Source organism: Trichechus manatus, unplaced genomic scaffold, assembly GCF_000243295.1.
Source record: "Trichechus manatus latirostris isolate Lorelei unplaced genomic scaffold, TriManLat1.0 scaffold00039, whole genome shotgun sequence".
In the NCBI taxonomy this organism is placed as follows: domain Eukaryota; kingdom Metazoa; phylum Chordata; class Mammalia; order Sirenia; family Trichechidae; genus Trichechus; species Trichechus manatus.
The window spans coordinates 4592239-4607612 of NW_004443975.1; the positions used below are offsets into that span (position 1 = coordinate 4592239).

Here is a 15374-nt window from a genome sequence, read left to right on the forward strand (position 1 = left end):
GTTTATCCCAAAGTTGTTCTCTAGCTCTCTAAATGTCTCTAGAAGTCTGATTTGTTCCAGAGTCTCAGAAAGTATTAAATCTGCTAGGTCATGTCTTCAGGGAGTTCAACAAGCCCAACCTTTAGACTTCTCTCTATAGCACTTTAAACATATCTAGAAGGAGCTAGAAATTACTCAACCTTCAACAATCTTTCCATAAACTGGTCTGGACCCACACCTGCCCATGCCTAGATCTGTCTTTAAGGCAAGGGCTCCTTGAACTTTGAAATGGAATTTAACTCATGATATAGTCCCACAGACTGATGGACAAACACTGACAATTTTTAAAACCAAGGCAATTCTAGGCATTTAATATGGCAAGATCTAGAGGATATAGAAAAAATATAAATATGTGTTCTTTTTCACTAAAAATCTACACCAAGGCTAAATACTGAAACTGGAATGACACTAGGGAGTGGAAAGCAACGACTGAAAGTTTATTTTGAACTATTCGAAACAAATATTTTATTAAAAGTGTCAGGTTTACTGTATTAATGATGACAGGTTAGATACTGACGGAATAAATAATCCATGCAGATTATATACTATATGATTTCAAAAATAGTAGATTAACTATACAGGATGATGTACATACAATGAAGCCTCTGGTACACCATTTGATGCAAGTAAACCAAAGCCTGCTAAATCCTTTAATTCACTTTCAAGGTTTTCTGGTACCTATCTGTCCTATAGGGTCACTATGATTCAGAATCAAGTGGATAGCAATGGGTTTGGTTTGTCTTTTTGGGCTCTACAGTTCTGAGTACTGAAGATGGTATCACAGCCATTCACACCATGCTAGGAATACGAATTCACACCATGCTAGGAATACCCAAAACAAGGTGGGTTTCATTGACAGACTTTTATTTAGAGCCATTCAGTGAAAATCATTATAATGGCCTGTTTAGGTAACTCCTACATAGGCAGGTACATACTGGGGATATATATAAATTTTACTGGGCCTAGGTTGAGGGGATACAGCACCAGGGAAGGAGTTTATTTTAGTTCACTAGAACCCTTCCTGGGTTAATCAGAATACCCACACAATGCCTCGAATAAATATCACCTTCTTTCAATAAGTAAATTAAACATCTTGTAGAATAAAAACCAGAGTAAAAATTCTCCATGATCAAGGTGGGGAAAAAGAACACTAATATATAATAATTGCTTTGACAGTTTTCAGGAAGTGGCAGACCATAAAGGGACAATTTTAACATTAATTCAAACATACAGGTCTATTTACCTTTCTATAAAATATTTATATTTTATCATATTTTACTTGCAAAATAAGTAATTTCATCTATATTTTATTTTACTTATATCTTGAGTTTATTCTATTTATATTTATTTATCATTCGTATATTTTAAATTAATTCATTTCCCAAGGGGCACTATAGCATATGAGTAAGAGAATGAGTTGAGAAATCAAGGCTGCTTATGGTTCAAATTTGCCTCCAAGAGGTACTAGTTTTAAGACCTGGCCAAGTTAATCTCCATGTACTTTAGTTTCCTTATCTATAAAATGACACGTTGAGAGTTCTCACTGAATATTAGCTCTTATTATTTGAATAAATTATAATTAGTTAATACATCTGAATTATATATATTTTTTACATTTCTTTTCCACACATCAGTATGGAATAAAATCCTAAATGTCTCTTACAGGCAATAAACATTTGCTGAATGCGTAAATCTGAGGCAGGTACTGTGTTGGATGCTGTATGTACTTCATTGACCTGTTGCCATCCGGTCAGTTCCACCATGACAGTATAGGACAGAGCAGAATTGCCCCATAGGGTTTCCAAAGCTGTAATCTTTACCAAACCAGACTGCTATATCTTTCTCCCACGGAGCGGCTGGTAGGTTCAAACTGCTGACCATTTGGTTAGCAGCTAAGAGCTTAACCACTGAGACACCAGGGCTCTCTGTACTTCATTAAACTTCCTTTAAATAGAATTTAACAAAAATACTACTTAGGTGAGCTCAGCTAGTACTGTATTTTCACACAAATAATGCGTGCCTTCTACATTTGTTTGCTAACCGCACCCTCCCACAGGAGGTATTTTCATAAGCACCACTATGTCAAATTTTTTTTCCATGGTACATAGTGATGCTTATGAAAATACCTCACAGAGGGTGGGGTGGAGCATGCAGAAGGCACGATGTTGTTTTCGTAAAATTATGTTAAGTGGCAGTACTGAGATTTGAGCTCAGGTCTTTCTAGATCTACTATGCCATACAAACTCTATACGATATTAATCAAACTGTCATTAATTTCACATTATTCTAATCACATCCAGGGTTACAGTGCTCTGGCATTTATTTAGGTATCTAAGTTCTATCTATCACATGCTACCTTGCACATGTTTACTGGCATGACACACAGGTCTTTCCATTTCAAATACATGACCTCCTAGGAGGTATAAGCAGTATACAATTACTATGGACTGAGTTGTGTCCCCTCAAAATATGTGTTGTAAGTCCTAACTCATATACCTGTGGATGTAATACCATTTGGGAATAAGGTTTTCTTTGTTATGTTAATGAAGCCATGTCAGTGCAGGGTGTGTCTTAAGACAATCACTTTTGAGATATAAAAAGAGCAGATTAGGAACAGAAGCAAGGAAGCAGAGATGAGGGAAGACAGATGCCAGGCCACATGAAGATCTCCAAGGAGTAGAAGCTAAAAACAGATACAGACACTCCCCCAGAGCCGACAGAAACAGAGAGAGAGCCTTCCCCTAGGGCCGGTACCCTGAAGTCTCATTTCTAACCTCCCAAAATGTGAGAAAATAAATTTCTGGTCTTTAAAACCACCCATTTGTGGTATTTCTGTTTTAGCAGCTCTAAGAAACTAAGACAACAATATTTCTTGTTTTATCTCATGATGCCAATTAGAGCAGTGAGCATACAGCCCAATAACTGTTCATTGAAATTTAACATTTTCCTTACTGACTAAAGAATATTAATTTAAAAAAAGAGAGTAACAAAAACTAAAACTGAATTGTTGCAAAACTGCTTTAGGCTTTCATTAGAAATAGTTTATGAAAATTTGGTTTTTCGAAGTGTTTTACAAGGGGATATGTCAATTACTTAAAATAATGTGATAAAAATTTACATTTTATGCATGTAAAAAGTATAAGAAAGAGATATGTACCTCTGAGTTGTGAAATCCAGGTGTACTCAGTGGTTTTCTTTCTTCCATTACTACTGCAGCAGAACTGATAGCCCAATCTTTTATCAGCTCTTTATGTTTTTCATTGATAACAGGCCTATTATAATCCTGATTGTCATCTACTCCAAAGACCTAGGGGGAGAAAATTATTTTATAAATGAAAATAGAAAGCCTGAGCATCAGATTAATATGTGAATATTATCATTAACAGCACAGGCAAATAAAAATATTTTAAATTAATTTCAGTAGGTAATTTCAATAATAAGGAAAACTTTTAAAGACAGAGTAACACCAAATTGGTGTGCTGGCTGGAGAAAAAAGAGGCAAATGACAGCTTATATAAACATAACTGTCCTTTTTAAATATATAGCCAATGTAGTATTTGATAAAAATAAGAAATATTTAGAATATTACATTTGTTAAAAGATGTTAATAATGTTGTCAAACATCATAATAATGCAGAGGTAGGAAACAGTACCTCTTCAGCTTGTTTCTCTGCTCTGTAATTTTTGAAAAGCATGCTGAAAAACTATAAACATATGGCTAACTTTATCTGTGCCTTCCCTAACAAACGTCTAACATTTACATGAGTTAAATTTATACATATACTTTTCTAAGGGCCCAAATAACAGATTTTACTGTATGATCTTTGTAGAGAGTATAGCATAATTCTCAAACTTTATTGTGCCTAACAATTACCTAAATATCTTTGTTTGAAATGCAGATTTCTGGGCTACTGACACAAATCAGCATTTTCAATAAGCAGGTTGTCTTGGTCAAAACTTTTAAAATATCCTAAATACAGAGATCAATAATTATATGTTTTTTTTAAGAGCAGAATCTGAGTCTTACTCATTTCCTGGTACATAATAGGCCCTTGGATATCTATCAACCAACAGACTGGAGAAAGGTGCAGCTACATAAACTTTAACACTCCATCTTACTATTAAATCTCTACTTTGTTCCCCAGTGGAGCCCTGGCGGCTGAGTGGTTAAGAGCTCAGCTACTAATCAAAAGGTTGGCAGTTCGAATCCACCAGCCACTCCCTGGAAATTCTATGGGGCAGTTCTACCCTGTCCTATAGGGTCGCTATGAGTCAGGATCGACTCAACGGCAATGGGTTTGGGTTTGGTTTTTGGTTGTTCCCAATGCTTATTCAGCTATCAGTTGTGGATTTGATTATTACAATCCTAAAAAGTATTATGCATCTGAATGAGCAATTTGTAGAAAGGATCCTTGGAACCTACTCAAAGAGCCTTATTTTCTACACCAAGAGAAAAATACCTTAGGCTAAACTACTTTCTTGAAATTTTGTTAAATAGTCATATAGTACTGCTATTAGATAAACTTTCTGAAGTTCACATTTAGTAAAGCAGGTACTGGATTTTCAAATTCACTAAAGCTTGGAAATTTCACCACTACATCGCCTTATTACCTAATATTTAATTCAAATATAACTATTAGTTTCAAAAATTATGACCTATATTCTGTTGAACCACTTACTACTCAAATTATCTTTGCTTTAAGAGCCAATTGTATACTATTAACTTTAAATCCAATATGAATTTTAATAATACATGGGAGAGCACAGAGTACTAAAGGGAAAAAACAAAAACTGCTTCATTTTGTTAAACATCAGAATAAGTTAAGTTTAACAATACTAGGGGGGAAAAACTGAGTATACCTTTCTGTGTCCTCTGCCTTTAACTCCATTTGTAAAGGAAGCTAATTAGACCTATTCAAGTTATTTCAGTGTCTGTCTTAAAAATAATAATTAAAATTATTTCTAACACAAGTAATTTTCTTCCCCTAAATTTACCGAAGTTTGTTTCCTTATTTTTATGACTACTAGAAAAATATCTAACTCGGTTTAAATGTAAAAGGTAAACCTGTGAGCAGCTATCTAAGACACTCCATGGGTCTCTCACCCCGTTGAGAGCAAGGGAAAATGAAGAAAACCAAAGACACAAGGGAGAGATTAATTCAAAGGACTAACAGACCACAACTATGATGGCCTCCGCCAGACTGAGTCCAGTATAACTAGATGGTGCCCAGCTACCACCACTGACTGCTCTGACAGGGATCACAACCGAGGGTCCCGGACAGCGGACAGCGCTGGAGAAGAATGTAAAACAAAAAAAGACCAGACTTAATGGCCTGACAGAGACTGGAGAAACCCCGAGAGTATGGCCCCTAGACACCGTTTTAGCTCAGTAATGAAGTCACTCCTGAAGTTCACCCTTTATCCAAAGATTAGACAGGCCCATAAAACAAAACAAGGCTAAATGGGCACACCAGCCTAGGGGCAAGGACTAGAAGGCAGGAGGGGACAGGAAAGCTGGTAGTAGGGAACCCAAGGTCAAGAAGGGGAGAGTGTTGACATGTAGTGGGGTTGGTAACCAATGTCACAAAACAATGTGTACTAATTGTTTAATGAGAAGCTAGTTTGTTCTGTAAACCCTCATCTAAAGTACAATTAAAAAAAAAAAAAAGGAAGTAAAAGGTAAAAATAACCCCATGTGATTACTTGAATTTTACATCTGTTTAACACGCTAATTTAGAAATTACCTTAAGTAATTATCTGACTTCAGAGGTATTTAATTTTAGTCTATTTTAATTTTAATCTTAAGACTTGATTTCCTCAAACATTTAAGCACCAGCAGTTTAAAATAAAATATAATAAGCCACTTCAATCACTTCTGATCCTATTTTGAAATGACAACAAAAGACATATACAAAAAGAACTAATGTTTTAGGGGAAGTTAAAAGTTATATGGGAAGAGATCATAAACAGCTTGAATCTGTATACTTCAAAGCTATTATACTTTTCAAATTAAAAAAAGTACATATAATCTGATATATGATCTAACAATTGGACAGAACTTGAAAGCTCCTCAAAGTTGAGACCAGGTTTGCTTGGTTTTCTCATCTCCTCATTCTATATTCTGTCCCTAGGTGATTTCATTCACATTCAAGACTTCATACTTCTATTACCAACCATATACGGCTGCTTACCTCTCACCCCTAGATGGCTCTCAAAACATACTTCAAATGCAGTAACACTATGATTCTCTTCTCCTCCACCTCACCCTTACCTGGTCTAAATCAAAACCCCACACTTGATTTTGTCTACAAAATTGTGGTCTCTCACCAGCTAGGGACTTCCTTAGGATAGAAGCCTGCAGTAGGAAACAGGGTCGGATTTCTATTTTTATGCTGCTTCTCTAACAAAACTCACCACCTTAAGTTTGCTTGTCAGTTTGACTATTCCACGGTAGAAACAGAAGGAAGGGGAGTGGTACAGGAATAAAACACTTCTTTTTGAACTTGTACTATCTCAGCTCTCTGGGGCCAGTGGATGTTTAGCGAGAACTCATTTATCTTGCGGGTGGGGAGTGGCTTTTATGTGCTCTTTCCTATAGTTCCCTTGACCTAGTGCATCTCTATTTTGGGAAGTGAAGCTCTGACACCTCCCATGGCCTCTAGGTTTGGGGTAAGAAGATAGCACCTCTCTCCCCATCCCACGCCAAGAATTATGGCACATCTTTTCCTTTGAATATCTGCATGTGAATATTTGGCATCTCATTTTCAGATTTCAAAACTGTATCTAGGTGTTGATATTAAACATTAATTTTAACATCCTGTTGCTGAGGTAAGGTACTTACTCATTTGTAGGATTCCAGGCTAGCAACCATACCAAAAAAAACAAAACCACTGACACTGAGTCAATTACAACTCACGGTGACCCAATGTGTTATAGAGTAGAACTTTCCATAGGGTAATCCAAGTAGACCACCAGGCTTTTCTTCCATGGAGCTGCTGGACAGCTTCAAATCGTCACCCTTTAGCTTAGTAGTCGAGGGCAAACCACCACCATAGAGGATATGAAAATATATATGACTTAGTCCCTGCTCTCTAGGAGCTTAGGTATTGTATAAAACCAAACCAAACCAAACCAAACACATTGCCATCAAGTTGATTCCAATTCATGGCGACCCTACCGGATGGAGTAGAACTGCCCTATAGGGTTTCCAAGGAGCAGCTGGTGGATTTGAACTGCCGACCTTTTGGTCAGCAACCATATCACTTAATCACTGCGCCACCAGGGCTCCAGTATAGGAGTGTATAAAAAAAAGAGAATGTCACCTGAAAGAATCACACAGGGACACTCTGTAATTAAAACAAAATTTCTATGAGAAGCAGGCTATATTTTTAGATTTTAGTTTTAAATTGAAAAAAGCAAACATGATAAATGACTGGTATATACAATACATGCCAAGCCTACAAAAAAGTTAACCTTGATTTTCTGCTATCTTACCATTATCATCATTATTATTGTGTAAAAGCTCATACACTATACCTAAAAAGTTCAGTTTCTAATTCTAAAATTGGAAGTGTGGGGAGAACAGTGGTATATCCAACTAAGAATACAAGGACTACTTTCATGGGGATTTTGTAAATATTATACCTCTTAAGTACTTGCAAAGAGAGGTCAAAATTATATTTGCTAACATCAGATATAGGATGCTTGCTTAAGGTGACAGAATGTAGGGACTAGTGTAAAAAGGGAGAGGGAGAGACCTTAGACATATAAATACGGTAATGCAAATACAGAGCAAAATGGTATTTCAATAGCAATAGTTCTTTATCAGTTTAAAAATTTTTGAAATCAGTTGGAATTCAGAATACATCTTCCCACAGATATGAGAACTTTAATGGGAATTTAACTACCAAGTTTTTGTCAGCTTATTTTAAAATAACAATTGAAGAATAGTATTTCATTGGTATTATCTATCATCTCAAGGTTCTAAGTAAAAATGCACTCATTTCAATTTCAATGATCCAAACACCTCTCTCCTCGATGAGCAGGGTCTTTACCACTTCAAATAACTATTGGAGGTTCCCACTAAAAAAAAAAAAAAAAAAGAACCCTGTTGTGGTCGAGTCAATTCTGACTCATGGTGACCCTATAGGACAGAGGAGAGCTGCCCCATAGGGTTTCCAAGCAGCAGTTGGTGGACTCGAACTATCCACCTTTTTTTGGTTAGCAGCCAAGCTTTTAACTACTGTGCCACCAGGGCTCCACTGGAGGTTCCCACAGTCTACAAAAATCAGTTAACACATGGTTACTTTTACAACTATGCGGAGTTGTACGCACTAATGCCAAAGAACAAAATCAGGATGATTTATTAGAGAAGTTTTAAAAACTTGTTAATTTTCCATAAAAGTCTTATTTCTTTTTTAAAAAGAAAAATCCCTTCAAATTCAGTAGAATAAATGATATGTATGATTAACACTGTGATTTTTATAATGTATTTGTAATCAAATTTTAAATTTAAAATTCAGACAAAATTGTTAGAAAATGAGAGAGCTCAGAAACAGGTGGGAGAGAAATTATTTTACAATTCATCAGAGTACCCAAACAAACACATGTACATGCATGTTCGGAGCAGCACTATTCATAATAGCTAGAAGTGGAAACAACACTAATGTCCCTCAGATGAATGGATAAACAAAATGTGACATTATCCACATAATGTAATTTTATTCAGTCATAAAAAGGAATGGAGTACTCATATGTACCACAAATTGGACAAAGTTTGAAAACATAACCAGTGAAAGAAGTCAGACACAAAAGACAACATAATACATGGTTCTGTTTATATGAAATGGCCACAATAGACAAATCTAAAGAGAAAATAGATTCATGGTTGCAGGGTTGGGTGGAGATGGGGAGTGACTACTAATGAGTATGGAATCTCTTTTCGAGATGATGAAAATGTCCTGGAATTAGACAGTGGTGATGTTTGCACAACACTATGAACATGCCAAAGGCCAGTGAACTGTATACTTTAAAATGGCTAAAATGGTGAATTTTATGTTATGTCAATTTTACCTTCAGTTAAAAAAAAAAAAAGCACTATCTGAACTATTCTTCCTTTTCACTCTTGTCTGGAGAAAAAACGTGCTCTCAATTCTTTGTCTCTCCTTTAATCTATCTTGTGCCTTGATTCCTCCCATTCCTTAGGAGTCTTACATTCACAGTATCTTCTCTTTGCATAACTGTCCATCATTTTTCTGTACTGGCTCCTTCTTTTATACCTTCTAATAATGTGCAAGTCTAATCTAAAGCTTCTATAGTTAAAATGTCTGATTTCTTTCCCCTTTATGGCTCATTTCCTCTTTGTGCATTCCCTCCTTTTGTCTCTAAAATCTGGCTATTCACCAATGACCATCTTCGTCTTTCCCTGTCAAACAGCTAGTTAAGCAGGAAGTTGTTAGCTAGGCATTGTTACAAACTCAAAGTATCTCTAGTCTCCTATTAATCAAGGCAAAGTCTCTGAAACTTACATACTTCTTCTGACAACATCTGTATTCTTTTGCAGCACTCATTTATTATAAAGCTAAGCTTATAACATATATAAGTTTTTTAACTATACATTTTAATAAGTCATTTTAGGATCAAGAAATAAATTACTTTCAGCACATAAAAACATGGGAAAGCCTCTTTGTTGGGGCCTGGTTGGATTTAATCACTCTATAAATTCAATGAAATAAATTAGCTAGTATGTGGCTAACCACATACAAATATTGACAATAATGAAAAAACATGTCACAACTTTATCTTTCTCATTCACTCATTCATTCAAAAGATATTTACTGAGTGCCTACTATACGTCAGGCACTGTTCTGGGCACAAGGAATACACAAGTAATAAGATAAGGTCTTTTAAAAAGTCCAGAAAATAAACTAGAGAGAAATGAATTCTATGAAGAAAATTAAACACAGTAATCTGCTGGTGAGATGGAAGAGGGGGATGCTGGGGCTACTTTAGACAAGGTGGTCAAAGAAAGCCTCTTTAAAAAGGTGACATTTAAATTAAGAACTCAATGATGAGAAGGTGCTAACCACTCAAAAAACAAGGAAGAGCTTACTAGGCTGAGAGCACAGTAAGTGAAAAGCTCCTCCAACAGGAAAATAAGTGAGGCAAATCTATTAAGTCTTAAGCTTCCCACTGAAAAAAAAGGTGAAGGTTCCTGTGGGATTTACTTAACAGCACTGGGAGAAACAAAGCCCCATGAGGACAAGAGTATGCTAATCAGAGGCATTTGACTGGAGATAGGTTGACACTATGTACAAGAATCAAAAGTTAGGACAGGAAAAGTGTGTGGCAGAGTTGGTCTAGGATATGAAATTTTCAAGGAGGAGAAATTCTTCTTTCAGAAGGATAAAGTGTCAAGCCCTCTACTGTGACCAAATGTTTTCATTTATTGTTTAGCTTTTTCTTCTCACTACAAGTTTTCGTGATTTACCTGGAAGACTAGGAAGGAACGTGGTACTTTGATGGATCTTCTAACGAGGTAGGTATCATAGGGAGGTCAAATGGCGGGGGGCATGGGAGAGTATTATTATTATGAGGTATGTTGTTGGTGCTAGGTGCCATTGAGTCAGTTCTGACTCACAGAGACCTTATGTACAACAGAGCGAAACACTATCCAATCCTGTACCATTCTCACAATCATTGCTATGTCTGAGCCCATTGTTGTAGCCATTGTGTCCATCAGTCTAGAGGGTCTTCCTCTTTTTCACTGACTCTCTACTTTACCAAGCATGATGTCCTCCTCCAGGGATTAGTCCCTCCTGATAACATGCCCAAAGTATGTAAGACAAAGTCTCACCATCCTCACTTCTAAGGAGCATTCTGGCTGTACTTCTTCGAAGACAGGCTTGTTCATTCTTCCGGCAGTCCATGGTATATGCAATATTCTTCACTAACACCATAATTCAAAGGCATCAATTCTTCTTCGGTCTTCCTTATTTATTGTCCAGCTTTCACATATATGTGAGGCAACTGAAAACACCATGGCTTGGGTCAGGCACACCTGAGTCCTCAAAGTGACATCTTTGCCTTTTAACACTTTAAAGAAGTCTTTTGCAGCAGATCTGCCCAATGCAATACCTCATTTGATTTTTTGGCTGCTGCTTCCACGCATGTTGACGGTGGATCCAGTAAAAGGAAATCCTTGACAACTTCAATCTTTTCTCCATTTATCATGATGTTGCTCATTGCTCAAGTTGTGAGGACTTCTGTTTTCTCTATGTTGAAGTGTAATCCATACTGAAGGCTGGACCTTGATCTTCATTAGTAAGTGCTTCAAGTCCTCTCTGCATTTAGCAAGCAAGGTTGTGTCATCATCTGCATATCGCAGGTTGTTAATGAGTCTTCCACTAATCCTGATGCTATGCTGTTCTTCATACAGTCCAGCTTCTCGGATTATTTGCTCCACGTAGACTAAGTATGGTGAAAGGATACAACCCTGATGCACACCCTTCCTGATTTTACACTATGCAGTATCCCGTTGTTCTTTTCCAAAGCCTGCCTCTTGGTGTATGCACAGGTTCTGCATTAGCCCAATTAAGTGTTCTGGAATTCCCATTCTTTGTAATGTTAACTACCTTTAATCCAGGCAGTTAATAGCACAGTGTGCTCCTCAGTGTAAGCTTAGATATACTAAATTGTATATCTAAGCTTATTGGTCTTAATAAGTATCACCAGGCATTGTGTTAACAGTATAAAAGGTGAATCTTAGGACAATACATAAAATAAGGTTACCTACTAAGAGTCACACAGGACAAAAACATGAACCAAAATGCTATAATTATATAATTTGGGGGTGTTGGGATAGCTCATGTTATGGACTGAAATTCATCCCCCAAAAATATGTTTTGTAAATCCTAACCTTTATGCCTGTGGTTATAATCTCATTTGAGAATGGGTTGTCTTTGTTATGTTAATGAGGCAGGATTAGTGTAGGGTGTGTCCTGAATCAATCTCTTACAAAATATAAAAGAAGCAGATTAAGCAAGCAGAGATGGGGGAACACAGATGCCAAGACACATGGATATATTCAAGGAACCAGGAAATAGAAGCTGAAGAGACAAGGACCTTCCCCCAGAGCCAACAGAGAACAAAAGTCTTCCTCTCGAGCTGGCGCCCTGAATTCATACTTCTAGCATCCTAAACCATGAGAAAATAAATTTCTGTTTGCTAAAGCCATCCTCTTGTAGTACTTCTGTTAGAGCAGCACTAGATAACTAAGACATCTCAGCACCTATTAACTTCTATCAGCACAGAAAAACGAGGATACGGCATTTCAGCTTGGTCATATCTTTACAGAGATGCTATTTTATTTGCAACTACTCCCAAGTTAAGATACAAATATACATTCTGCTCTTCTTTAGACTCGGGAATATAATGTATTTTGGGGAAAACGTGATAAGGTATTCAGTGCTTATCTTACATCTGTGTATCATTTGGTACTGTTACTTACTCTCGATTTGTCTTTTTTTGACTCTGCTTTTGATTACAAGACTCTATTTTCTCTTACTCCCCTGTATGATCTTTCTCAGTCTCTCTTCATTCTTATTCTTTTGTCTATCCTATAAATTTTGTTGCTAAGAATTTCATCTTTTCTCTCTTTTCACTCTATATATTCTCCTTAGATGGTCTCCTCTCTTATTTTTGCACTCACCCATCTCCTATTCTCTAATAATTCTCAAGTCTCTATTTCCACCCTAGATCTCTTACCTAAGATCCAGCCTTCTATATCCAACTACTGAGTATGGGACACATCAGCACCTTTCTAAGTGCCTTCTCTACTGCTGGCCTTTCTGATTTATAATTCATTCTTCATACTTCACAGTGATTTGATTATGCCACTGCCCTAAAACAAACCACACTACCTTCAGCATAAAAAATCTAAAGTGCCTTATACAAGGCTTCAATATCTAAACTGATTTCATCTCTCCAAAAGTAATTGTGGCCCTCTGAACAAGCCCTGCTCCCTCTTGTACTTCTGTGTTTTTGGAAAACGCTACCCTATACCATGCCTGTTATGTGATTAATTGTACACATTTTAAAACTAACTCAGGTAGCAATTAAATATTTATTGAGCATATTTTATATGTCACTATGCCACGTACTAGGTTCCTGCAGTCATGAATAGGGTACAATCAAGTTATATTCGTGTGTGTGTGTGTGTGTGTGTGTGTGTGTGTGTGTGTGAGGTGGAGGGAGTGAAAATAAACAGCAAACTATCAAGTGATGATAAGGGCTGTGATTAAAATGAAACAAGTTGATCTGATAGTGACTCTGGGGCTTCTTTAGGTTGGATGGCTAAAGAATTCTATCAGGAAGGGATGTTTACACTGACATCCCCTCTTGGAAGCTACTGGTACTCTTCCTCTAACATCTTATGTCTGTCAAAGCATTACTACACTATTTTTAATTTATCTATTTTTACTTGTACATTGCCATCCTAATTCTTGAAGGGAAGAATTCTGTCTTTTCAATTTGCATCTGCCCTAGTGGTGAAATGGTTAAGAGCTCGCTTGGCTGCTAACTGAAAGGTTGATGATTCAAACTCACCCAGTGACTCTGCAAGAGAAAAGACCTGGCGATCTGCTCCCACAATCATTACAGCCTAGAAAACCTTATGGGGTAGTTCTACTCTGTCACATGGATCCCAGTGAGACAGAACAGACTTGACGGCACCTAACAACAACAACAACTCCTAAACACAAAGCCTGGCACATAGCTGATGATGAATAAAAGTTGCTAAGTGAATGAATCAAGGAAATAAACCAGCTCTCCAATGATGGAGTGAAAAAGGAAAGAATTAGATCACATGCAAATTTTCAGGACCAAATAACATTTAAATTCAAATGGACAACAACTGACGGCCTCAATCCCACCTCATACATCCAAACTTCAAAAGGAGGAATATGGATGACAGAGCTCATCCAAGCAATTTGATATGATGCCTATACCTGCTCCTTTCCTCCCAAAGGGCTTCTTATGCCTTGATTTTGGCTATTCTTGGCCTTTGTTTTCTCCACACCCACAGAGTATTTCATCTTCTTCAGACATTTGATCGCTGGTTCTCCGGTTTCTGTTTCTCCAGAGACTGACTTTAGTTAACCTGAATTTTTGGCTTTTATCTTTAACCACAGCTAGTGGAAATCTCAGCTCTTTTTCCTTGGCATTCACAAGATAATGCAGTGATCCTGGCTTTTCCCTACAGTTATGGTCTAGCTTTGTTTTTTGATTTATACAAACTAAGAATGATTCTGAGCTATCTACCCAACCGCATACTACTATTACTCCCTTAAATGAATCCTTTTATAAAATCCCGGGTTTCTCTATCCATTGTGTGCCCATATATTTTGTTGTTAAAACAGGGACTCTTTTTGAGGGAAAAAAAAGAGATGCTATTAATAACTACACACTCAGACAACAGGTATGAACCAGGTTTTATGGTCATCCTGTCTATCCAGGAGGTCCTGGTGATGCAGTGGTTAAAGAGCTCGGCTGTTAACCAAAAGGTCAGTAGTTCAAACCCACCCACCGCTCCTTAGAAACCCTATAGGGCAGTTCTACTCTGTCCTATAGGGTCACCATGAGTCATAATCGACTCGACCCAGGTTTAGTTTGCGTTTGGTGTCTATCCACGAGTTTCCTAAAGAGTCTCATCTGCAACAACGACTTGTTTCTTGGCTTTCTGCTGTCCTGGCCTGGCTGGTGGTCCCTTGCACTGTAATTTCCCCCTGGGTTTCATATTTGACCTTTCAGTATTAAAAGCACTTTCAAGGACTTGTCAGTACCCTGTGGAGAGACTGATGTAGAGAAACTTCTTACAAGGGTAATAATAAACACAGTTAACATTTATAAAGCTGTTATTATAAGTTAGGTATTGTGATCAGCCTTTTCTCTTAACTTACTGAATTCTTTTAATAATCTAAGTGAAATCTGTCCCATTTTACAGATAAAAAACCTGAGGCTTAAGCAGATTAATTTACCCAAGGGCACACACTTAATATATGCAGAGCTTATACTTGATTTCGGCTTGCAAAAGTCCATGTTCTTAAATACTATAATCCCTCACTGTAAAATAATCTTTTAAAATAGACAGCACATCAATTATTATGAATAAAATAGCCATAAACCAAACAAGGGCATAATAGTTAGAATAAAATTAATACTAATCTGAACTTTAAAACCTCTTACCATTCCCTTTTTTTCCAAAACCTTTTATTTTCCAACTGACGATATTTAAAATAGCAAAATACTTGTTCTGAAACCAGTGAAAGAAAATTATG

The 15374-nt window shown here is 36.9% G+C and overlaps 1 protein-coding gene across 12 annotated transcripts in view; it reads right to left on the minus strand.

Annotated features, from left to right (window-relative positions):
• Positions 1-15374, minus strand: part of CEP170 (centrosomal protein 170) — a 134841-nt gene that overhangs the window by 42300 nt on the left and 77167 nt on the right. For 11 of the 12 annotated variants that reach the window (XR_002824016.1, XM_023730885.1, XM_023730883.1 and 8 more), the window contains one exon: positions 3197-3346. The exons of the other annotated variant lie outside the window; for it this stretch is intronic. Coding sequence is in view for 10 of the 11 variants with exons in the window: in XM_023730885.1 (XP_023586653.1) it covers positions 3197-3346 (150 nt within the window). In the remaining variant the exon portion in view is untranslated. The remainder of the gene's footprint in view (positions 1-3196; positions 3347-15374) is intronic. 12 annotated transcript variants of the gene reach the window in all.